Source organism: Mugil cephalus, chromosome 13, assembly GCF_022458985.1.
Source record: "Mugil cephalus isolate CIBA_MC_2020 chromosome 13, CIBA_Mcephalus_1.1, whole genome shotgun sequence".
Lineage (NCBI taxonomy): Eukaryota > Metazoa > Chordata > Actinopteri > Mugiliformes > Mugilidae > Mugil > Mugil cephalus.
In genome coordinates this window covers 656,459-682,500 of record NC_061782.1, presented here as the reverse complement: position 1 = coordinate 682,500, position 26,042 = coordinate 656,459, and the positions used below count along the sequence as shown (strand labels likewise).

At 44.2% G+C, this 26,042-nt stretch overlaps 1 protein-coding gene across 5 annotated transcripts in view; it reads left to right on the top strand.

Moving 5' to 3' along the window:
- Positions 1 to 26,042, top strand: part of usp54a (ubiquitin specific peptidase 54a) — a 39,161-nt gene that overhangs the window by 2,435 nt on the left and 10,684 nt on the right. For 2 of the 5 annotated variants that reach the window (XM_047602437.1, XM_047602435.1), the window contains exons 1-12: positions 4,601 to 4,791; positions 9,577 to 10,182; positions 15,597 to 15,689; positions 15,767 to 15,901; positions 16,033 to 16,146; positions 16,998 to 17,080; positions 19,238 to 19,340; positions 19,964 to 20,110; positions 20,189 to 20,338; positions 23,375 to 23,543; positions 23,748 to 23,939; positions 25,120 to 25,254. In XM_047602437.1, the coding sequence (XP_047458393.1) occupies positions 9,958 to 10,182; positions 15,597 to 15,689; positions 15,767 to 15,901; positions 16,033 to 16,146; positions 16,998 to 17,080; positions 19,238 to 19,340; positions 19,964 to 20,110; positions 20,189 to 20,338; positions 23,375 to 23,543; positions 23,748 to 23,939; positions 25,120 to 25,254 (1,546 nt within the window). In that variant the 5' untranslated portion in view covers positions 4,601 to 4,791; positions 9,577 to 9,957. Of the gene's footprint in view, positions 1 to 4,597; positions 4,792 to 9,576; positions 10,183 to 15,596; positions 15,690 to 15,766; positions 15,902 to 16,032; positions 16,147 to 16,997; positions 17,081 to 19,237; positions 19,341 to 19,963; positions 20,111 to 20,188; positions 20,339 to 23,374; positions 23,544 to 23,747; positions 23,940 to 25,119; positions 25,255 to 26,042 lie in introns of those variants that run through there. The other 3 variants (XM_047602439.1, XM_047602436.1, XM_047602438.1) reach the window with 3 other exon arrangements.

The following is a 26,042-nucleotide window of genomic DNA, read 5'->3' as shown; positions in this document are numbered from 1 at the left end:
CTCTGTCCTCGTAGAGTCCAGCTTTGGTTCATCTTTGTTTTTCTGCCTCCATGTTTCTGTCCCTGTATGACATCATCCTCCTCCACGTTACACCTGTGCTGCCTCGGTCACATGACCTCAGCAAACACACCGAGTGTCAACAGACTGTTAGTCACCTTCAGCCAGACAGACAGGTAGAGGGCAGGTGACTGTTTAATTACCAAGACACACGGACTTTTCCATAACATGTTATTTATGGGTGTGCAAACATTAGCAAACATTAGCAAACATTAGCAAACACCGAAAACAACTATATGGAAATAAATGACTGAAGGCTGGAAATTTTAAATAAAACAACAAAACAAAAGTGACCTGTGTGAGGTCCCTGTGGAGGGAAACGTTAAACCACAGACTGTATAAATACTGTGTAAATACACACACACACATATATGTAGCTATAGGTCATAAGCTCCACCCCCTCCATGTTGGTGGGCGGGACTTGGGCCAAACTAAAACACTACAACAGTCGTCAACGATGGTTTCAGTTATTCCAGGTAGTTAATATAATGTCAATGTCAATGTTTTGGATAAGTTTAGTTTGAGTCCATTATTTGACGCTATAGAAACAGGATGTGACATAATGGCAACAAAAGACAAAACAAAAACAAAAACAAAAAATAAGTTCAGGGTATAATCCAACATGTCCTTGTAGCTGGTGCAGGTGGAGCAGAGCGTAGGATTCATTAAAGGAAAACATCTGTGAGTCTGGAGGAAGAGTGGGCGGGGCATCGACACCGTGGCTCCGCCCTCGGACCGCACTGATCAGACTCTGGCTCTAAACTGACAAGATGGCGCCGCCCGTATCTCTGAGAAAATAGAGTCAGTTTGGACCAATGAGAGGACGAGGAGACGTGGCGTCTCCATATTTATATACGGTCTATGCTTTAAATGTGTCAGTCATTAGGCCTCCGGTTGGTTGGCATGTCGTGTCTCTTTGTGGACATTTTGTGACTTTAGGACGCTGTGAAACGAGGCGTGTCATGTTGGGACATTTTACAGCCTTTAAAAAACACTTTGTGGATAAACAGAGCATCTAAGGAACCTCACTTCAATTAAAACTTTAAACTACAGCGGTGGCAATGTGCTGACTTTTCATGAGATGGACATTTTTGTGCCGACATCATGTCAGGTCATGAAAATAATGTTTAAAAAGGCAGCGAGACTTGTCAAAACTCTTTTCTGCTTTTTTTTTGGATGTGGACGTGACATTAGTTTATGGTCATTCTAACTTCTACAACAAAAGCAAACCAAAAAAAAGCACAATAACAAAATCAACTGAGTGAGAGAAATTCGTTTTTTTTTTTTATTTATTGAAGAAGATAAGAAGAGGGAGAGGAGGCCTGGTCCAGCTCAGGCCAGTTTCAGAGACGCCAGGCGGAGGAGTTTCCAGCTGAGGAATGTTGGAGGCTGAGCTGTGGTTCAGATGTGTTCTCCACCCAAACAGCAGCAGCTCCACATGAGACCAGCTCCTCCTCACGCCTTCTGTTTTTTCATTAAACCTCGTGGATTTACAGCCGACCACATTTCCAGTCTCATGTTTCACGCCGTCGCTTCGTCTTCTCATGATGTGTTCTCTGGAAGGACAGCGAACTAAAACTAGTTCTGTATCATCAGCCTTAAACCAGACGTGTGTTGTTATCTCTTCATCCAGCAGCTTTAGTCTGTGTTTAACTTAACTCCAACAAAAAACTAATTCATTCTCCTCCATAGACTGTATATAAATATGGACGCCACTTCTCCACTTTCTCTCATTCATCCAAACTGACTCTATTGTCCCAAGATATGGGTCAGTATGGTTCAAGGGCGGAGCCATGACATTGATGCCCCGCCCACTCTTCCTCCAGACTCACTGGTGCTTTTCTTTTATTAATCCTATACTCTGCTCCACCTCCACTAGCTACAAGGAAATGTTGAACTTATTGATAAAAATCGTTTTTGCAATTCTCACGGTCCCACGCAGACCTCTTTATGGCATGGTTGGCATGGCAACATTATGTCACATCCTGTTTCTATGACGGCAAATAACGAAACTAAAACAAAACTTCTAAAATACTGACACTGGAACATTCTTCAACATCATATTAACCACCTGAAATGACTGAAACCATCCTTAAAGAAATATTTGATGTGTTTTAGTGTTTTATTTTGGCCCAAGCCCCGCCCACTTACATGGAGGGGGAGGAGCTTATGACCCATATTGCAGCATCCAGCCACCAGGGGGAGCTCTACTAGCTTTGGCTTCACTCTAGAGGATCTGTTCCATATTTATACCCAGTCTATGGTTAAAATCGTATAATTAGAGGTTGATGACTGAAGCTCTGCGTAGCTGCAGCTGTTAGCGTGACGGAGGCCTTAGCGGTGGAGGAGCTGTGACGTGTCTGCAGGATGCGGTGCGATATTAAAAAGAAGAATATTTCTATAGATGAATCAGTAACGAGGACATTTTGTTCTGAGTCTGTTTATTAGAGCTAACGTGTTGACAGCTCCTGCAGTGAGAGCTGCCGCCTATTGATCCTGACACGCCTCCAGTGCCTAATGCGATCGATAGCTCGGTCAATAGCTCGGTCAACACCACCGCTCTCTGTGTCGCTGTTGACTTCAGCTCCTCTCGTTCTGTTTTCTCCACCAGCCTCCAGTGATTTTCTGATGGAACTGTATTGATCAGATAATGGTGATCTAATTATCTAATGACATGGGCACCATGAAAAACAAACTACCGTCCCATTTTATCCTAAAATCTATCTGTAGTGAGACACTGCAGAGCGGCACGAGCAGACATCGGCCTAGCTTAGCATTAGCCTAGCTTAGCACAGGGAAACAGTTAGCATCAACAGTAGTTTTACATCCATTTGTGAAGTAAATTTTCCTAATAATTATCATTTTAATATGAAAGATTTATATGTTTTTTATGCATTTCCCTACGTATAATACGTATATAAATGTATTTATTATTGATGTGTTGTCATAAACACTGGTGATCAAAATTAGAGAACAACCTCCAATTTCCTACATTTCAAGGTCACTGTTTAGTCCTACTGTTCATTTTATTTAGCATATTTCATGTCTTACATATGTTCTAAAGCACAGTATAAATGAAGTGACTGAGATATTTAAAAACACTGATCAAACTTTCAGACTCCTCCCAGTTCCTGGCGTTAATCTGGCCCCTGCTGCTAATTTCCTCCATTATCTGACAAACCGTTTTTAAGTGGCTCCACAGTGACCGAAACCTCCGCAGGGAGGAATCTTTCAGCCGGAGCTACAGACCGTGGTCGTAACAAATCTGTACATTTCTGTTGCATCTTTGCAAGAAGGATGTTTGTCCATGAAAGACAAATACAAGAGAGGACGAGATGATGTGGTGAATCTCCGTCTGTTCAACACAGCAACAGACCAAAGGATCTGACTGGTCACACGGTGCCTCAGCGTTTATCAGCTAGCCTCTAGCCGTTCATTAGCAGCTAGAGGCTAAGCTAAGACGGAGGAGGACCGGTCCAAAGCAAGTTTCATTTATTCGGGGAAACGGGGGCCGACTGAACCCAGAGTGTGAAGGAGTCGGTGAAAGGCGGAGGAGGAAGTGTGCTGGTGTGGAGCTGCTTCTCTGCAGCTACATGACACAATGAATGCGAATGTTCATCAGAACCTGGTTGGACCACGTGCATCATCGGCCTCCGTCACACAGCAGAACGTAATGACAAGGCCCAGAGTCCTGATCTGAACCCAATGGAAAATCCTCGGCGACAGAGTTATGGCTAAAAAAAAACACCAGAGCCACTGAACTGTGGAAGAGGAGTGGACCAGGATCACATCAGAGCGGTGTGAGAGACTAGTCATTTAAAACATTTCCTACTAATCACTAACAGTGTTAGTGATGTTTTCTCTGTGCTACACTCACTGTTCTCTAAGTTTGATCAGTAAAATATATTCGTTTGTTTCAGTGCCTGGGTTGTGCACTACTCATAACCAGGTGTGTGTTCCTTTTTCATTTATTTCATGCATATGTTTATTCATTTGTTTTTCCTATGTTAAATCTTTAACTGAGCTTTTCCTCTCAGACTTGTGTTGTTGTTGCTCTGTGTACTTTGAATTGTCCCCTGGGGATAAATTCAGCAGCATGTTATAGCCACAACAAACATTCCTTCAAACTGAAGATAGGAAATTTACATTAGTTCTTAGGAAATCAAATGCTCATAAATTGTTCTCTAGTTTTGATCACACATGTGTGAACGAGTTAATTTCCTGTGTTTTCTGTAGATGTGGAGTTAATGTCGTCATTATCTCTGGCCCAGGCCTTTTCATTAGACTATTATTGTTGTTACTTTCGTTAGTAATGAGGGCATCCATCAGGCAGCGGGCTCATGTATGATGGACTCTCTGTGAATTAAATATTAAGTTAACTCGTTACCATGGGAACGGGGGGTGATGTGTGGTGAATGACCTTCGGGCTTCCGTACATGCAAACGTATATAATATGTCTATGAATTTGTTTATTTTTTATTTTTACTGCGTGTTTTGAAAACGACCATGACGTCACCGCCAACACACAAACACCCTCACGTGCTCAGAGCTGCGCACGCGCCGGCGCTCGTGCTCCCTCCGTGCTGCAGGTAGTAGCTCCGCCCCCTCCGGTCCCGCCTCCGGTCCCGCCTCCAAACCTCCAAACACCAGAACCACTAACACCGCCGCTCTCCGGACTCCGCGGACGAACCGGCTCCGTTTCCCCCGGGTCTCCCTCCTCTGCCCCGGCCACAGGTGAGCTCTCTCCCCGCCTCCACGTCCCTGATCCCCGGGCTGCGTATTAGCTCCGGTCGCCCCTCTCATTCACCGGCGTTAGCTAACAGCCCGGTACCGGTTACAAACGGCTGCAACCTACACGCAGACGTAGTTAAGATCCCCGCGGCTCCGGTGCTTTTGTTTTTTTTTTGTTTGTGCGCGTTTCCACCGGAGCTGGAGGAGACGTCGCCGGGTCCGAGCGGGCCACCGAGCCGCTGCACCGCTTCATTGTTCTCCGTGAAGTTTGCTGGAAGTGATGTAATGTAGCCCCGGTGCGCACCGAGCTCTGCACCGTACTCCGTTCACAAAACGTGCAGTTTTACCGGCACACCGTTTCTCCTCGCCGGTCCTCCGGTAAGGACGAAACACGGCCTGAAAGACGCTGATTCATCCGGTGACGAGCTTCCATGCCAGCCTTCATCTGGTTTTGGTGGAATTTAAACTCTTCTCGTCCGTTCTCGGTGCTTCTCATCTCCGGATAAAAGCCACGGAGCAGCGTTAAAACACACGCATTTTCCCACTGAGTACGTTCTGCACACTGGATCTAACTAAAGCCGATATGAAGAGTGGTTCGTGTGGATTCATAAAAGTGAATGTCTAATATTATCGGGCGAGTATATTGTATATTTAAGCAAATGCGTGTTACAGTGATAAATCTGTGAATGGAGTCTGGTGTGGTGGCGCAGAGAGCGATGACGCCGTTAAACAGGACAAACTGCGGCGCTGGTTTCACTCGTTTTAGTTGGAAATAAAAAGTAAAGAAGTCCGGGATGTTTTTAAGGAGGTTTAACAGCGCGCAGCTGCTCATTGAGATGGTTTTACAACACAACCAGAAACTCAGCTTTATTGTTTATGGTGTTTTAAATGAACCACGACTCAAACAACCTGTAGGTCTGGTTCTTCCTGCAGCTCCTCCGATGAATGAATGAATGAATGAATGAATGAATGGATGGATGGATGGATGGATGAAAGAAAGTCACAGTGGGACGGTTAGTGCTGGTTTATGGTCTGTCCTCTGAAGAACAAGTTTAAATTCAGCAGTATGCATGGGGGGAGGAGGAGGAGGAGGAGAAAATAAGAAGATGAGGAGGCGACGGAGAACGAAGAAGATGAAGAACAGGAGGTGAAGGAGGAGAAGATGGAGGAAAGCATGTGAAGGTGGAGGAGAAGAAGAAGAATGAAGAGTAGAAAAAGGAAGGAGGAGGTGGTGAAGGAGCAAAGGAGGAGGAAGAAGAGTTGGAGGTGAAGAAGGAGAAAGGAGGCGTTCGTCCTCCTTCAGTGAAGCGATGGAGGAGAAGAGATGTGGACGAACAGTTGAATGTTTCCCCATGGAAGAATAAAGTAATCTGATTACACCAGGACAACAACAACAATAATGAGGTGGAGGAGATGAAGACAGCGCCGCCTGGTGTTTGGGAGGAGTTGTCACAGAGAGAAGTAATGACGGGATAATCTGACGCAGCCGACCAGTAACTTTAGAGAAAAATAACTAACGAATAACCAGTTAAATGACAGAAGCTCATTGTTTCTAAAAATAAGTGTGATTCTGGCTCATTGCTGCCACCTGCTGTTTAGTTCTGGGTCTCACTGTCCTCTGAGTCCAGCGCCCCCTAGTGGAGGATGTTAAAACAGCTGCCAGATTGATTGAATAATTGCTCTCGATGATTTTCACAGTAACTGCTCTGATGTATTTGTCATCGGTTCACTGGAATTACGTCATCACGTTTTCTTTTTTTTAAGGATTCGAGTTAAATTGCGACTCTTCAGTTTTGCAGATTTTTGCCATAATAAAAAGTGGAATGATGAGGATGATGTCTTCAGACTAAAGCAAGAGACATTTCCCCCCATTTTTAAGATTTATTCATTAGCAATTCAACTTGAACTTAAACTCTTAACTATATTTCTATACTTCCAGCCTGGACTCATAGAAAAGAGAACATATTTACCTTTATGAAGGTTATACAGTGGGGGAAATAAGTATTTGATCCCCTGCTGAATTTGTAAGTTTGCCCACTTCCATAGAAATGATCAGACTCTGGTTTTTATGGTTGTTTACTGGTTATGGGTATAGACAGAATATCAGTCGAAAATGCATAAAAAACACACAATCTAAAAGTTATAAATTGTTATGTATTTTATTAAGGGAAATAAGTATTTGATCCCCAAGCACAACACAAGTCAGTACTTTGTAGAGAAACCTTTGTTGGCAAGCACAGCGATGAGACGTTTCTTGTAGTTGGTCACCAGGTTTGCACACAGCGCAGGAGGGATTTTGGCCCATTCATCTTTACAGACAGTCTCTAAATCCTTCAAGTTTCTTGGCTGCCTCTTGGAAACTCGGAGCTTCAGCTCCCTCCACAGGTTTTCGATCGGGTTAAGGTCTGGAGACTGACTAGGCCACTCCATGACCTTAATATGCTTCTTCTTGAGCCACTCCTTTGTTGTCCTGGCAGTATGTTTTGGGTCATTGTCATGTTGGAAAACCCACCCACGAGGCATCTTCAGTGTTCTTGCTGAGGAAAGAAGGTTTTTGTCCAAGATGTTACAGTACATGGCTGCATTCATTGGCCCCATAATGCGGTGAAGTTGCCCTGTACCCTTTGCTGAAAAACAGCCCCAAAACATGATGTTTCCACCTCCATGCTTAACCGTGGGTATGGTGTTCTTTGGGTCATACTCACGTTTTTTCATCCTCCAAACACGGCGGGTCGAGTTAATGCCAAATAGCTCAACTTTGGTTTCGTCAGACCACAGCACTTTCTCCCAAGCCTTCTCTGAGTCATTTAGATGTTCACTGGCAAACTTAAGGCGGGCCTGTACATGTGCCTTCTTGAGCAGGGGGACCTTGCGGGCACTGCAAGAGTTCAATCCATAACGGCGCAGTGTGTTGCCAACTGTTTTCTTGGTGACGGAGGTCCCAACTGCTTCCAGATCATTAACAAGCTCCTGCCGTGTTGTTTTAGGCTGCTCCCTCACCTTTCTCATCATCATCCTCACTCCATGAGGCGAGATTTTGCGGGGAGCTCCAGACCGAGGACAGTTGATGGTCCTTTTATGGGTCTTCCACTTGCGAATAATGGCACCAATAGTTGTCACCTTCTCACCAAGCCTTTTGCTGATGGTTTTGTAACCTATACCAGCCTTGTGCAGGTCTACAATCTTGTCCCTGACATCTTTTGACAGCTCTTTGGTCTTGCCCATGGTGCTGTAGAAGTTGGAATGTAAGAAACTGATTCTTAGAGCAGGTGTGCTTTATATACATGACGAGTTAAGATCAGGAGTATTGGTAATTAGTTGACTGAGCATAGCTGTGTGCCACATGCGCACCAGCCAATCTGTAGGAGCCTGAATTCTAAGTGAATTGTTGGGGATCAAATACTTATTTCCCTTAATAAAATACATAACAATTTATAACTTTTAGATTGTGTGTTTTTTATGCATTTTCGACTGATATTCTGTCTATACCCATAACCAGTAAACATCCATAAAAACCAGAGTCTGATCATTTCTATGGAAGTGGGCAAACTTACAAATTCAGCAGGGGATCAAATACTTATTTCCCCCACTGTATCTTCTAAAACCTTTCCAACAGAATCAATGAAAAATCTAGACTTTCTGAATTAAACGGCTGCTTTTATGAGCTGCAAACAGGAGCTTTGAGATGAAAACACTTCACATACATAATAAATAAAAGTTTACAGAAATCTTTCCACATGTCCAGCTCTGCTTTTCAGTTCAGAGCAAAAAAATCCAAACTGTGTCCACACTTTTTACTTTTTCCAACTTAAACCGTGACGGTGAAGGTTTTAATCTGTGTTAAGTTTTTCCTCAGACGGATATTATTTCATGTTACTAGATAGTTGAAGTAAACATTTCACTGTAACTTTTGCCAACACGGCTCATAAACGCAGACAAAATGAAGCATTTAAATTGGGGAAAGTAGATTTGAACAAAGAGTTTGTGATTCTTTCTCCCATCCTCAGCATTTAACCTGGTGAAGTTCAGAGGCATCATTGCGCCTCCAGTGTTTTTCTGATCTTTAATTTTTAAATAATCCCTGAAAGTTTGTCCAGGATGAGTCGACCTTTAGAGGCGTCATTACATCTGCACAGCCTTCAATTATCTCCCTGTGCAGCCTGGACTCTAGTCACTTCTCACCATCCTGCTTATTACTGAGCAGCGCTGGCTGTTTTCTTTCAAACTTTAATCAGCATTTAAACACAAGCAGCTTTTATCAGCCACAGAAAACACTCGCTGACGATCCTGAAATCTTCTTTTAACGCGAAACATGTGCAGGAAGTTTTACCATTAGTGAGGAAACGGAACAGAAACGTGATTAAACGAGCTGCTAAATAAACCGTCTGCCAGGAAAATAACTCTCAATTGTTTCTGGTTCTTTTTTTTTATTTATTTTTTTTTAGTTTTATTTCGTGCATGTTAGTAAAACATTTGACCTGCTGACAGAAGGATCTAATGATGGAGTTACTACCAGCAGAAAACTAGTCTGATCCCAAAGGTTCACACACAATACTTACATGGTATAAGAGTAAACCTTTAACGTACATTAGAATTATGTGTATTATATGTGATATAATGACTGCAAACCAACAATGATAAGAAACAGTAATATCATAAGAGTAATGGACAGTAAACAGGAACCACAGGCACAAATCAGCAGAGAACTGACGGAACATAAAGAGACGTCACTGTTGTAGTTTGTCTTCTCGTTTCCATCTCCTGGATGTTTGTGTTCTTCTCGTGCAGAGTGATCCTGTTCAACCTCAGCCGATGGCGATGAAGAGTGGCCACGCCCCCCCAGCTCCCGTTGGCGTGTGAGAGGAGGTCAAAGGTCGTTCCTGAAAGCTTTGGACGTAACGTCACTGAATACTCGGCCGCTGGAACCTGATGGATATTTATCATTTTTTACTCTGAGCGGATCCATTTTTACCACTTTTCCCTTAATTTAGTTTTTTTTTTGGACCTTTTTCCGTCCTTTGGAGAGTTTTTGCTTTTCTTTTATTTCCGCCGTCCTCTCGGCCGGAGGACATGGATCTGTCTCCTTGGATACGGGAGCGAACCAGAGGAAGCTGATCTCTGCAGGAAGTGAAGCCAAGAGACGAACCAGGACACAGACGAGACAGGGACATGTCCTGGAAGAGGAACTACTTTGCATCAGGAGGCGGAGGAAGCGGCGGCGGCGGAGGTGGCGGTGGAGGTGGAGGTGTTGGAGGAGGCGGAGGCGGAGGCGGAGGCGGAGGCGGTGGGATGCAGGGAATCCTGACGCCTCGCACCATGACGTCCATCGCTCCCAGCAAAGGACTGAGCAACGAACCAGGACAGAACAGCTGCTTCCTGAACAGCGCTCTGCAGGTACCGGCACAACTCTCACATCTAGAGCTCTGGATCAGAACCAGGATCAGCTGACTGGGACTGGAGGCCTGACCCAGATTTAGGAACAGGACTCTCAGGTTAAGGTCTTCTTTACTTTAGCAAGGAAGGAAGGATGTAAAGAAGTACACAAGGAAGGAAAAGGGAGGAAACAAAGAAGGAAGGAAGCAAGGACGGATTTAAAATAGTATAGATGGAAGGAAGGAAGGAAGGAAGGAAGGAAACCTAGGAAGGGAAGAAGGATGTAAAGAAGTACAGAAAGAAGGAAGGAAGGAAAGGTTTGTAGTAGAAAGGTTTGTATGCAGCAGCGCCACCATGTGGTCAGTAGAGCATTGAATCAGCTGCTGCCTCTGATGGATCTCTACCTTCCACTGGACCAGAACCAGAACCACATGGCTGGAGACCTGGAGACTTGATCCAGATTCAGGGACAAACGAAGCCTCTGGTTTCTGCCTCTGACCCGATAGAACATCTGTCTCCATTCATACGTTACTTCAGCACTTTACAAAACTACCGACTAATGAAACGTGTCAGTGAACTTTCTCTCATAAAATCCAGCCTCATATTCCTGAATGAGTGGTTTTATTGTGGTGACTGAGAGATTAATAAATGTGCTTGTGATGAAAGTCAATGGGACATTTTTAGTCGTAAATTTTAAATCTGATGCTACAAAAAAACTAATGATACAATCAAGTCAATATTCTAGATGATGTTGGTCACATCCAAGACTGGTCTGAAAAAATACAATAAAAATATAAAATATAAAAATATATAAAAATATATTTTTTTATGTTTTTAGAAAAACAACAGTGACTTTGAGAACTAATGAATTAACAGTTTATTTTTTAGTTTTGTAATGTGCTAAAGTGGTTTAAGAGATTTATGCAGATATTCATCAGTTATTTGGACGCAGACATTTTTGTCCTTAATGACTCAAAAGTGGAGGAGGAGGAGGAGATGGAGAAGGAGGAGGAGGTGGAGAAGGAGGAGGTGGAGGAGGAGGAGCAGGAGGAGGAGGAGGAGCAGGAGGTGGAGCAGGAGGAGGAGGAGCAGCAGGAGGAGCATTGTCTGCCGCCACAGTGAGAGCAGTAATTACTGGTGTTGGTTTAAATGGAGGCTGAGTCATTGAGACTGAAGAGGAAACACTCATTACCAGCGTTAGTGTTCAGACGCACTATTATACACAAATAGTCCAAAAATAAAAGTCTCCTCCTCCTGGATGTAACTGAGCTCATAGTCCAGCGCCTCCTGGTGGATCATTAGTTCCACAGGTTCTTTAAGACCAACTGATGCAATGAGGAGCTTCTCATTTCCTCCACATCCCGTGGAGGAGGAGATGTTAGTCTGGTGGAGAAGATGTTAGTCTGGAGGAGGAGATGTTAGTCTGGAGGAGGAGATGTTAGTCTGGTGGAGGAGGAGATGTTAGTCTGGTGGAGGAGATGTTAGTCTGGAGGAGGAGATGTTAGTCTGGAGGAGGAGATGTTAGTCTGGTGGAGGAGGAGATGTTAGTCTGGAGGAGGAGATGTTAGTCTGGTGGAGGAGATGTTAGTCTGGTGGAGGAGATGTTAGTCTGGAGGAGGAGATGTTAGTCTGGTGGAGGAGATGTTAGTCTGGTGGAGGAGATGTTAGTCTGGTGGTGGAGGAGATGTTAGTCTGGAGGAGAAGGGTCAAATCATTGGCTGCATCAAGCAGAGGAAACATCTAGAAACTACTAAACTACTGGGTTAAGACCTTTATTCCGGACTGGAAGGACAGTGGAGAACCATGTTCTACCAGGAAGAAATAAATCCTGATTGATGGAGAAACGTTTGGAAGAAAAGCAGCAGTAGAACTCAGGGCTGTGTTTAATAGTGGAAGGAAGAGCATTTCACACCATGGACAATGTGAAGGGAACTCAAGGGACTGAACAGAAAACCACTGATCAGGGAGGACAACCGGGAAAAAAGGCTCCAGTCTGACAGGGAGCAGCACAGAGACTCTGGAGACATGGGGGGAGGTCATGAGGTCTGAGGAGTCCAGGTTTACAGGTGAAGAGGAGGTGGAAGAGGACGTCTCCTTGTCCTCCGGCCTCCGTCTGGACTCGTCACGTCAAACCGAAGCGAATCTGAGGCAGAGCCGACATGATGAAGACGAAGAGGAAGAACATCGTAGTAACGAGCTCCTCATCCTCCTCCTCTTCTTCTCTGGTCCTGGATCTTTCTCTTCGTCCTCATTTTTAAAGAAAGGGAAGAACATTCGAACATGTTTGTTGCCTCTAATAACACAGCTTTTTCTGGTTTTACATGAACATAAAATAGTTTTTTCATAAAACTATTGTGAGAATCAGTAATGAAATAATTGCTCTAGTTTTTTCTCCGTGGTCTCAGCTTTGTGTGTATTTGTAGTTGTTATTCTCGGCAGGTTTCAGCCTCTGCTCAGTGGAACAAGATGAACACGTCGAGCGTTTGACGCAGATCTGTCCAGAAGGTTTGTTACCTGGACATATTGGAGCCGGTGGGGGGGCAGGAAGACGAAAACAAACACACCCAAAGTGCTGAGGCTGCAGTATGTGTCAGAGCGGAGTCCAGCTGGGAACCAGCCTCTGCTTCCTGTAGATTATCGCCTTTACCAGCATTCATAGCTCAGGACGTCACTTAACTAAAACTAGACAGAGATGAACAGGACGTTTTATTAAAAACATTCCTCTGTGTCTGGATGCAGAGGAGACGCCTCCACAGACCAGGAAGTGATCTCAAACTACAGCCAAGAAACTACAACATCACTGACAGTTTGGACGTTTGACAGTCTGTAAATAATCAGTCCATGAAGGCCGGATATATAACAGGGTCAGTCAAAATGGAACAACATTACCCACAATCCTCTCTGCTCCACTCTGCCCTGTTGGAAACAGGAGAAGCTTCTCTTTCCATTGATGTCAAGCATCATGTAGCCTGAGCTAATCAGCTAGCATCAGCTAACAGAGAAAACACATCATCATCACGTCAGAGTTTCTTCTTCTGTCAATATCTCATCAAATCCACAAACATCTGTATCTGGTCTAGTTTTTATCGTCCTCTGGTTCCTTTAGAGTCTGTCCTCATGATTCTACATCAGCTATGAACCACATGGAGACTGAACTCATAGAATCTGAACCTTTAGTCTCCATCTACTGGTCTAATGGTGCTACTGCAGATAATACACACAATGCAGCCATCTAGTAGTGAGCTGTTAGCTTAGCATCGCTATGTAGCATGTAGCTTTGGTGGCTGGTAGCTTAGCATTGCTATGTAGCGTGTAGTCCAGGTCTGGTCCAGGTCTAGTCCAGGTCTGGTCCTGGTCTGGTCCAGGTCTGGTCCAGGTCTGGTCCAGGTCCAGTCCTGGTCCTGGTCTGGTCCAGGTCTGGTCCTGGTCTGGTCCAGGTCTAGTCCAGGTCTAGTCCAGGTCTAATCCCGGTCTGGTCCAGGTCTGGTCAGGATGATGTCGTTACTATGACGATGGGTTCTCGTCTCTGGTCGAGGTCGAGGTTTGAGGAGGATGTAAATGTCTCCTGTAGTTTCTCGTCTTCTTGTCGCTGGTTTTCCTTCAGGCCGTCGTCTTGGTGACGATGAAGTGATGAACTCTCTCTGACAGTGTCTCCTGTTCACGTTCTCTCTCCTCTACGTCTCCTGCTCGTCCTCAGCATTAGCGCTGCTCTCTGATTGGTCCGAGTGCGTCTGAGGCGGCAGGTGATTGGTCGGTGACGTTGGCTCCTTCTGTCGACTCTTTATCGGACCTTGGAGATGGTTTAGCTCTGGATTTGACTTGGAGACGTTTGTCTCGTCTGTTCAGTCCTTTCGCTTTCAGCTTGTTATTCTGGTGAATCTGTAGAACATCAAGTCCTTCATCCCAGGTCGGTTTCATTTTCTGTATTTGTCAGCGGACGGTTCAGATCAGAACAGGTTCAAGTTATTTGACTTTTCTTCTCTTAGTAATCAGGAATCAGTTCGTCATGTTTCAAGGTTTTAAGTAAGTTTTTATTTTCTTTTAATTTTAATTTCCAGTTAGGACATTACATCTGGTTTATTTCACACAGGACGATGAAGGATTTTCTGTCAGATCTTGTGATATTTAGGATTTTGAAGAATTCTTTTATCCTCCTCACTTCCACCTTCTCTTTACCAGCAGCATTGTCTTCACGTAGTTGCTGCAGAGTTCTGGAGCAGTTAAATGTTATTTTATTGAAGGTTGAAGACACATAATGAGATAGTTTAAGGAATATTTTCAGGGAAGGACTGAATATTTAAATGTCGTATCCCCAAAAATATTTTAAAAATTGATGCTTTTTTGCTCCTACATCAAAATAAATTCAGTTTTTATGTTTGTTTTGTTTGTTTTTTCTGGACAAAACAAGACGTTGAACAGTGTTTTCATGGGTAAATTCTTCATTTTTAGTCCGTGTTAACAGACTCTTTGTTGACCGAGGACGTCAGGACGATGCATCCAGGCCGAAACCTACGTGACAGTCAGGAAACCTTTAAAACTGGTTCTTAAATACAGAATCCACTGCACATAGTCTCAGAAGCCACTTAGGAAGTTGGTAATGAGAGACGAGATCCAGAGAATCTAGAAATATTAACTAAAAATATTAATGTCCCCTGTCTTCATATTTTGTATGAATGGTCTCATGTGGTTGTGGGTTTTAAATTCACTTTCAGGTGTAAAGTTTGGAGATGCTTAAAGAATGAAAATATACAAACTTTGTCTAAAAATAGCTCCTTTTTATTTTTAAGGTATTTTGTGACGTGCAGGTTGAACCGAATATTTACTTCATTCATTAATATAAAATTAAGACTAAGAAATAAATGAACCAACATAAGATAATATACACAACAAACTGTCAGAATTATCACAATAAAACCAGCAGAACACACAGAACATTACAGGATCATAAGATAAATGTTTCAAAACCAGCAGCAACTTTAAACTTTCAGCAGTTTTTCTGCAAAACGACGACCATGTCTGAGTCACGGACTCTCCTCCAGAGATGCTGCTAACTGGGCGTGGGCTCTGTCAGGCATCAGAGACGCTACATCTCTGGTCCTTTTAATAAAATGCTATGCTATGCTAATGCTATGTGTGGTCAGATGTTGAATCTAATTCCAGGTGTTTCCTCCTTGTTGCATCTTTAGAGGTGAAGTCCAGACAAACTTTAGACAAACGTTTGGTCTCAGACGTGTTGAAGCTTCACTTCCATCCATGCAGCTATAGAGCTAAGGAGGCTAAGCTAATTAAACACTCACTGGAACCAGATCAGTCTGGTTACTACTGTTAGCGCCGTGGTCCCCAGTGTCGGTCCCCATCCCTCCTAATGAACCCAGAGAGCCTGGGTCCAGCAGCTCTTTCTCATCCCTTGTGTTGTTCTGTCTCCGGTCTCTCAGGTTCTTTGGCATCTCGACATCTTCCGTCGGAGTTTCCGTCAGCTCACGACTCATAAGTGCATGGAGGACTCCTGTATCTTCTGCGCTCTGAAGGTGAGAAGTCGTTGGTCGGATGCAGCATGAAGCCGACTCCTTTCGGTTTCTCACATTTTCTCCTCCTCCTCCTCCAGAGCATCTTCGCCCAGTTCCAGTACAGCAGTGAGAAGGTGTTACCGTCCGACGCTCTGCGCAGCGCCCTCGCCAAAACCTTCCAGGACGAGCAGAGGTTTCAGCTCGGCATCATGGACGACGCTGCAGAGTGTTTCGTAAGTCGACATGGGATGTCCGTCCATCCATCCATCCGTCCATCCATCCATCCGTCCATCCATCCATGCGTCCATCCATCCATGCGTCCGTCCGTCCGTCCTTTAACCAGTGACTGTCTTGATTGCTGCAGGAAAACATCCTGATGAGGATCCACTTCCACATCTCAGATGAGACCAAGGAAGACATCTGTACGGCCAGACACTGCATCCCCCACCAGAAGTTCGCCATGACGCTCTTCGAACAGGTGAAAACTGATTAGAGAGGAAGCGAGAAACACAACTAAATACTCAAAACTAGCTCTTGTGGGACCAGTTGTACCAGGTGGATGTAAGAGTAGCGGCTCCTCTTAAGATGCGATGACGTGGCGCTTCATTCAAGACTAAATCCAACAAGTGAAAAGCCTTGAACAGTTTTCTTATTGAAAATGAAAACATCGTTTTCTGAGAATCAGCAGGACGTAAAACTTTAAACTCTTAGAAATAATCTTTTTCCAGCTGTTAGGTCCAGTCCGTTTGTATTTTCTGTTTAATTCAGGCACAGTCTCAGCTGAAGTTTAGGATTTTAAGAGATCCTACTCACCTCCTCCTGAACATCTGTAACTTCTCTTTTCCATTTAGTTGCCTCTGACCTCTGAACTAACATATTTGATTTAAATTTGAGTTTTTCCGAGCAGTTAAATTAGTTTTTCAAACTGGTTCATATCTCGGCAGAGTGAAGTTATTTTCTGCTCCTACATCTGAAACTAGATATTAGGTCGAGTCTTTCTTGGTGCAGTGAAGTGAAAAGTCTGGACTAGTTTTACGGAGATTGATTCAGTGTCTCAGCGTCTCAGCGTTACAGACAGAAATAAGCACTTGATGTTAACCACCTATGACTCCTGGAGACTAGTAATGATGGCTCTGCAGGTTTCTAGCTTAATAAGCACCTTCCTGATTGTTGTTCTGCTGTTGGGCAGTGAGTTCCCTGCAGAGGATCAGGTCTGGTCTTTTATTACGGTATTTCTGACTTTACTCTGTGTCACAGCTGTTAGTCAGACTCCTCTCAGTCTGTGTTGAGTCCTGGTTGTGTGTTAACGTTGTGTCTTTTCTTTGTCAGTGTGTGTGCAGCAGCTGTGGAGCGTCTTCAGACCCGTTGCCCTTCATCCAGATGGTCCATTACATCTCCACCACCTCTCTGTGGTAAATCTGTCTGTCCTCTCTACGCCCTAGACCCTGACTATCTCTACTGACCATCTCTACTGACTATCTCTACAGACTATCTTTACTGACCATCTCTACTGACTATCTCTACTGACTATCTCTACTGACCATCTCTACTGACCATCTCTACTGACTATCTCTACTGACTATCTCTACTAACTATCTCTACTGACTATCTCTACTGACCAGCTCTACTATCTCTACTGACTATCTCTACTGACTATCTCTACTGACTATCTCTACAAACTGTCTCTACTGACTATCTCTACTATCTCTACTGACCATCTCTACTGACCATCTCTACTATCTCTACTGACCATCTCTACTATCTCTACTAACTATCTCTACTAACTATCTCTACTGACCATCTCTACTATCTCTACTGACTATCTCTACTGACAATCTCAACTATGTCTACTAACTATCTCTACTGACCATCTCTTCTATCTCTACTGACCATCTCTACTATCTCTGCTGACCATCTCTACTGACTATATCTACTATCTGTACTGACCATCTCTACTATCTCTGCTGACCATCTCTACTGACTATATCTACTATCTCTACTGACCATCTCTACTATCTCTACTGACTATCTCTACTGACTATCTCTACTAACTATATCTACTGACCATCTCTACTGACCATCTCTACTATCTCTACTGACTATCTCTACTGACCATCTCTACTATCTCTACTAACTATCTCTACTGACCATCTCTACTGACTATATCTACTGACTATATCTACTGACCATCTCTACTATCTCTACTGACTATCTCTACTGACCATCTCTACTATCTCTACTGACCATCTCTACTGACCATCTCTACTGACCATCTCTACTGACCATCTCTACTATCTCTACTGACCATCTCTACTATCTCTACTGACTATCTCTACTAACTATATCTACTGACCATCTCTACTGACCATCTCTACTATCTCTACTGACTATCTCTACTGACCATCTCTACTATCTCTACTAACTATCTCTACTGATCATCTCTACTGACTATATCTACTGACTATATCTACTGACTATATCTACTGACCATCTCTACTGACTATCTCTACTGACTATCTCTACTGACCATCTCTACTATCTCTACTGACCATCTCTACTGACTATCTCTATTGACCATCTCTACTATCTCTACTGACCATCTCTACTGACTATCTCTACTGACCATCTCTACTATCTCTACTGACTATCTCTACTGACTATCTCTACTGACCATCTCTACTAACTATCTCTACTAACTATCTCTACTGACCATCTCTACTGACTATATCTACTGACTATATCTACTGACCATCTCTACTGACTATCTCTACTGACTATCTCTACTGACCATCTCTACTATCTCTACTGACCATCTCTACTGACTATCTCTACTGACCATCTCTACTATCTCTACTGACCATCTCTACTGACTATCTCTACTGACCATCTCTACTATCTCTACTGACTATCTCTACTGACTATCTCTACTGACCAGCTCTACTAACTATCTCTACTGACTATCTCTACTGACCATCTCTACTATCTCTACTGACCATCTCTACTGACTATCTCTACTGACTATCTCTACTGACTATCTCTACTAACTATCTCTACTAACTATCTCTACTATCTCTACTGACCATCTCTACTGACTATCTCTACTGACCATCTCTACTATCTCTACTGACCAGCTCTACTATCTCTACTGACCATCTCTACTGACTATCTCTACTATCTCCACTAACTATCTCTACTGACCATCTCTACTATCTCTACTATCTCTACTGACCATCTCTACTGACTATCTCTGCTGACCATCTCTACTATCTCTACTATCTCTACTGACCATCTCTACTATCTCTACTATCTCTACTGACCATCTCTACTGACCATCTCTGCTGACCATCTCTACTATCTCTACTATCTCTACTGACCATCTCTACTGACTATCTCTACTAAGGCCCTAACTATTTCTACTAAGAAGAGATATGTTACAGTAACATTTGATATAAGACATAATCCAGATTTCATTTAAAATAGTCAGTGATTGATTTTAATGTTGAACCTTTCTCTTGTTGCTGGACCTAAAGCTCCTCCTCATCTCCTCCTCTTCTCCTCCTCTTCTTCAGTAACCAGGCAGTGAAGATGTTGGAGTCGAGGGAGAAGGCGACTCCCGGCATGTTTGGGGAGTTGCTACGAAACGCCAGCATGGGAGACCTGCGCAGCTGCCCCGTAAGACACCGTCAGATAGAAATACCAGGCCTGTCACAGCTAACGTCACTAATTATTTTACTACATCAACGGACCCATTGGTTGGGAAACAGGAAGTTTATCAAAGCAGCTGTGGAAAACGTGAAAGTGTGAAAATAATTAGTAGAAAAGAAGAAACAAACTCACCTGACAGATGATTCTGTGATGCAGACCCCTTCCATCGCCCATCCTGATCCGGTCTGATGTGAACACTGATCTGAATCGTCCACTGAATCAGAGACGTCTGTTCATTAGTGACGAGACTTTAAAAGATCCTGGACCTGGAGCTGAGAACCAGACTAAACTAGAACCTAATCTGTACTAGAACCAGCAAGGGAGTCTAAATCTGGATCATTTCTCTAAGTCTCCTTCCATGTGGTCCTGGTTCTGGTCCAGTCTTAGGTAGAGATCCATCAGAGACAGAAGCTGATACAATGTTCTACTGACCACACGACTAAATATTTTAATCTATTGAAAACACCAATAAAAACCAAACATTTGTCAACTACAGTCATAACTCCTCCTCCTCCTCCTCTCCACCTCCCCCCTCCTCCTCCTCTCCTCCTCCTCCCCCTCCTCCTCCTCCTCCTCCTCCTCCTCCTCAGAGTCAGTGTGGTCAGCAGCTCCGGATGGCTCGCGTCCTCCTCAACAGTCCAGAGATCATCACCATCGGCCTGGTTTGGGACTCGGATCACTCGGACCTGGCCGAGGACGTCATCCACACTCTGGGGACCTGCCTCCGTCTGGGAGACGTAAGAGCAGAAGATCAGCGGAGGGTTGATGAAGGGTGAACTCCAGCGTTTAGCTTTTAGCTGCTTCTCCCTCTGCAGCTGTTTTACAGAGTGACCGAGGAGAAGGCTCGCCAGTCGGAGCTCTACCTGGTCGGCATGGTGTGTTACTACGGGAAACATTACTCCACCTTCTTCTTCCAGACCAAGATCAGACGCTGGATGTACTTCGATGATGCACATGTGAAGGAGGTATGTTCACTTCCTGTCTAACGATTCCCTCTCAGTAATAAACTGGTGATGAAACATAAAAACCTGAAACATCTCTATGCTCATGAGGAGGTTTCTCAGACGCATCCATATAAAAGTTTATCTCTAAAGTTCAGTGAAACACTGGAGACGATGCAGGGGGTCATGTGACCGGTTCATCTGAATCCATCTTCCTCAAAGTGATTATGGGATGTGAGCACTTTTATTTGGAGAAACACAGCTACTGACGCATGTTCTAAACCTTCAGGATTTACTGATTAGATCAGCTGATAAAATAAACTAATTCAGCTTCACTCCCTTTTATTTAAACGAGACACTGAAAGTAACATAAACTTTGTCCAGATGTCTTTAATTAAGACTCTCTGTGATGAGATGTTGTGTCTCCTTTCATCTCTGCAAAGACCTGCTGAGCCAATCAGATCATTTAGGGGCGGGGCTTAATCTGGTCAGTAAGGAGTCTTAAAAAGTATAAAACCTGTTCATCCCAATTTAACACGAGCATATTTTTCATTGTAGTCATAAATCTTTACGTCCATTCATTAGTGTCATTGGTGGCGTTCAGTTAGATCCATATAGTTCTTTGTGAAATTTATCTATTAGCAGAAATCAAACCACAAATGAAGCCAGAGTCTTATATTTAATCAGGCTTTTAAAAGGTTTTCTTCTTGTTCCTGTTGAAACGTGTAAATGTCTGTGATTGGTCCGACGTCCATCCAGTCCATGCAGAGGTTGCAGGTCGTATTACTGCCCCCTGCAGGATGGAGGGAGTTACTGTGAATAAGCGTTCTGACCGAGTCTCTGGAGAACGTTTATTCTGTTTTATAGAATAAACTGATGGAGGAAACCAGAATCTTTGGTTTGTTTTTGAGGAGGAAAAAGCAGCAGACGTCAGGTTATATTTGATCTGATAACACTTCACCTTCTTCTTGCTTTCCAGTATCTGCACAGTAAGTGAATGCGCTAATAAGGCCTGATTAATAATGACATGATCACAGTTATTAGTGTGTTTGTAAAGACACGTTTTAATTGTGTTTAACGGTTTCATCCCCCACTAACTCCAAGCTGTTCCTCCATCCTTACACCTCCTCCTCCTCCTCTCTCCTCCATCACTGCTGCCCTCCTATAACAGATGTCATTCCCTGCGACTCTCTGCTGGTTTGTGAAAACAAGGATATCCCTCTATTGTTTATCAGTGCAGCTGGACAGAGCCCAGGGTGTGGTTCAGAGCCCACACTTTGCTCACACTGCAGACTTTCCATTCTGTCTCTTTCTTTCTCTTAAACAAACACACACATTTTTGTGCGGCTGCCGGCCACCGTGTCGGCGCGTTGGACGCCGGGACGTCCCTCCACATCCAAGCCGAGCTGGACATTTGGAAAATGGAGGAAGGGTTGAAATAACAAGCTAAAAGACAAAAGGACAAACAGGGAGAGGACAGGAAGACGACGTTTTTCCACCACGCTGATGAAACCCGGAACATTTCAGCCTGTGTCGGTTGTTTGGAGGCGAACGAGACGTCGTTGCTGCGCCTGGTAAATTCAGCAGAAACATCCGGCTGTTGGTCTGATGCTCGGTTTACACCTCGGGTTTAGACGGAAACATGATGCGTTCACGCGGAGAAACAAACTGAGACCTTACCTCGACGGTCTGCTTGGGTTTGGGGGACGTTTTTCTTGAACAGGAGTCGTGAGGATTGTTATCATCACTGGCCTGAATCCAGCAGGTTTCAAATATTTCTGGAGGCGTAAACTTGTAATGCTGGACCTCAGCCTGGTCTGACTGAGCTCAATGATCAGTTTATCCAGAGAACAGGCAGCAGGCAGCGCTTTCTCTGGCATTGCTTCTAAAAATATTCCCATATCACACAAAGGCAACAGAGAAGACGCCAGAATATGAACTCAGCCGTTCAGCTAGTGGTGTTTTATTTTCATTTATTTTTTTTAATATTTCTAAAAACAATCAGGCTTTAAACTGTTTGTTTTAATGTTAATATCTATATTTTAGTTAAAAAATAAAAGCCCTGTAAATATTAAAAATGGTCAAAATGGATGATCAATGTATCATCAAATCCACAAACATCTGACAACACATGGACCTGGTCTAGTTTTTATCGTCTTCTGGCTCCTTTAGAGTCTGTCATCATGATTCTACATCAGCTATGAACCACATGGAGACTGGACTCATAGAATCTGGACCTTTAGTCTCCATCTACTGGTCTAATGGTGCTACTACAGATAATACACACAATGCAGCCATCTAGTAGTGAGAGTTAGCTTAGCATTGCTATTTAGCATGTAGCCTTGGTAGCTGTTAGCTTAGCATTGCTATGTGGCGTGTAGCCTTGGTGGCTGGTAGCTTAGCATTGCTATGTAGCATGTAGCCTTGGTGGCTGGTAGCTTAGCATTGCTGTGTAGCATGTAGCCTAGGTGGCTGTTAGCTTAGCATTGCTATATAGCATGTAGCCTTGGTGGCTGTAAGCTTAGCATTGCTATGTAGCCTGTAGCCTTGGTGGCTGGTAGCTTAGCATTGCTATGTAGCATGTAGCCTTGGTGGCTGGGGTCCTGGGGAGTTCCATGTGTAAATCTCCATCTTCTTCTGGATCGTATAATGAGCTCAATGGTAGAATGTGATGACGTCCAGGAGAAATAAAATGTCCAAAGGTTGAATTGTGTGAACGTTGCCTCCTGTAGTGAATCAGTAGCATTTTGGAGCCAGATTCACTTTAAGAGTAAAAACCCAACGTGGAGGAACTTTGGGTTCTTTGGTTTGATCCTAATGTCCAGATGGAGAGTGGACCTGGTTCTGTTTCACTAGAACCTTTGACCCATACGTAGAGACCTGGGTCCGTAGAGACCTGGGTCCGTAGAGACCTGGGTCGTGGACATGGTCCTGGTAGTTCTTTAGTCCTGACCCCCGTGCAGGCTTCCTGTCCTGGTTGGTTGTCCACTCTCGTTTGGACCTTGGTCTTTTTTTTTTGAAGACATCTTCCCCTCCATGTCTTTGTCTCCCGTCCCTCAGATTGGCCCCAAGTGGAAGGACGTGGTTTCCCGCTGCATCAAGGGCCACTACCAGCCTCTCCTGCTGCTGTACGCTGACCCCCGGGGGACGCCGGTGTCCGTCCAGGACCTGCCGCCACGCTTCGACCTCCACCACCTCAACAAGGCCTGTTACGACAGCGAAGACTCGGGTAACTACAACACAGCTAGGAGTCGTAGTAGTAGCACAGCAGCAAACGTTCAGGTAACTAAACAGCATCCGTCGCTCTTGTACTAGTCGTAGTTTCGCTATGACTCAGTGGAGCTGTAGTCCTTGTAGCGGCAGTGTAGTTCATTTTGTGATATTTGTGTGAGGTTGTGAGCTCGTAGACACTGACCTCCACCCCCCCCTCCAGGCCGCGAGCCGTCAATCTCCAGCGACACTCGCACCGATTCGTCGACGGAGAGCTACTCGTACCGACAGCCCCCCCACTCTCACCATGAGTCCCTGGCCAGCCACTACTCCTCCGACTCCCAGGGAACCGTCATCTGCATCCAGCGTCCAGACGGGGCCCTGCACGCCTCGCTCTGCAGCCTGGATACCATAGGTGGGTCTGATCCGCCCAACACCGACCCGCTCGCCGGGTTTACACCGACACCTTTAGTTCAGAGCTAAGATGAATCCTCCATGAAGAGAGTCCGTACACACCTTCAGGTCATTATCACACCTGCAGCAACAGGAAGCAGCTTTTTAAATGGAAAACTGTTTCACGTCATCGTCTTGTCAGAATTTCTTCTTCTAGGATAGAATAGAAAAATACGCAAACATCAGCGTAACACAGAATCAACAGAATCATCAGTAGAAAAGGAGAAAGGATCCTGTCTCAAAGTTTCATCAAATACAAAAACATCCGACAACACATGGACCTGGTCTAGTTTTTATCTTCTGGCTCCTTTAGAGTCTGTCCTCATGATTCTACATCAGCTATGAACCACATGGAGACTGGACTCATAGAATCTGGACCTTTAGTCTCCATCTAGTGGTCTTATGGTGCTACTACAGATAATAGACAGTGCAGCCAGTATTTTCCTGGATTGATGGTAGAATGTGATGGTGTCCAGATGGAGAGTGGACCTGGTTCTGTTTTCCTAGAACCCGTCCAGGCTTCGGGTCCTGGTTGGTTTTTCAGTCACGTTTGGACAGAACCAAGAAGAAGAAGAAGCCTCCTTCTTCTTCTTCTTGGTTCTCCACAGTTTCCTCCAGTGGTTCAATGAGTCGTAGGAGGAGGAGGAACAGATCTAATGAGCAACTTCATTATTCATTTAAGCTCTGAACTAAATGTCTTGGGGTGAAGTCAGGAGCATCCGGGTGGATGGTTCTGACGGATCCAGGTGTCCATCATTAACTGTCCTGTCTGTAATAATCTGGACAACATTATTATCAGTTACCACCTGCAGCAGTTAAAAGACAAACAGGAAGCTAAGACATCCACTCTCACTCATTTACATTTTTGATTTGCTCATTGCTCTTAAAGAAAATGATGCTTTGTTTAAAACATGCAGTCCCTGGCCACTTCATTAGGTCCACTGCTACCTGAAGGCTCCTCTAATAGAGCTGCACTTACTGTGACTTCATACATCAGAGAAGCTTCATCATCCAAACATGTGTCCGCTCTTAGACGTATGGAAACATGTTGAGATGTGTAGAATGAACAGAATGAGCTAAATATGACACCGTGTACCTAATAAAGTGGCCAGGGAGTAAACATCCTGCTTCTCGTTGCTAAGGCCACGGGACGGACGGCGAGCTGCACCGGTCTGAGAGGAGGGGAGGCGGGGCCAGCGATAGGAGGCGGAGCTCTAGCCGCCCACGCCGCTCTAAACCTGAAACCCAGGCCTCGTCGGCCGGGTACCACAGCGAGGGTAGGAGATCAGGGGCTCTGACAGGACCCAGTTTGACCTGGAGTAACGCTGGTGTGATAGAGTCACGATGAAATGAACCCTGGTCCTGGTACCACTGAGGTCCAGGCAGAACCAGACTCTCTGGGTTTAAGGATCCTGAACATGTTTAATGAATCAAAGTGTGGACGGATGTTCAGACCTGCTTTAAACACTGACAGGTCCCTGGTCGTTTCTGATGGGATTAGTTTATTTCACAGTGAAGATAGAAAACATTAAACATGGAGCTGAGGAGAGTCATTCATTGTCTAAAGTTTAGAGGGAAATCAATGGGAGTACGTCGTTTACAAAATAAAATATAAAATTAAAAATCAAAAACTGATCAAACAGAGCAGAGAAGAAGAATAGAACAGTGTTTCCCAACCACATATTTTACCTCCAAAATAAAATGTCACGAAACACAGTCAAGTCCCATCAACTGGTGTTTGGAGGAGTTAAAGTTTGGTCTGTTAGACAACTTCTCCCCACACAGCGAGTAGAGTCCCCGCTACAGTAATCTGATACAGTAATCTGATACAGTAATCTGATACAGTAATCTGATACAGTAATCTGCTACATAATCTGCTACAGTAATCCAGTACAGTAATCTGATACATAATCTGATACATAATCTGCTACAGTAATCTGCTGCAGTAATCTGCTGCAGTAATCTGCTACAGTAATCTGCTACAGTAATCTGCTGCAGTAATCTGCTGCAGTAATCTGATACAGTAATCTGCTACAGTAATCCAGTAATCTGCTACAGTAATCTG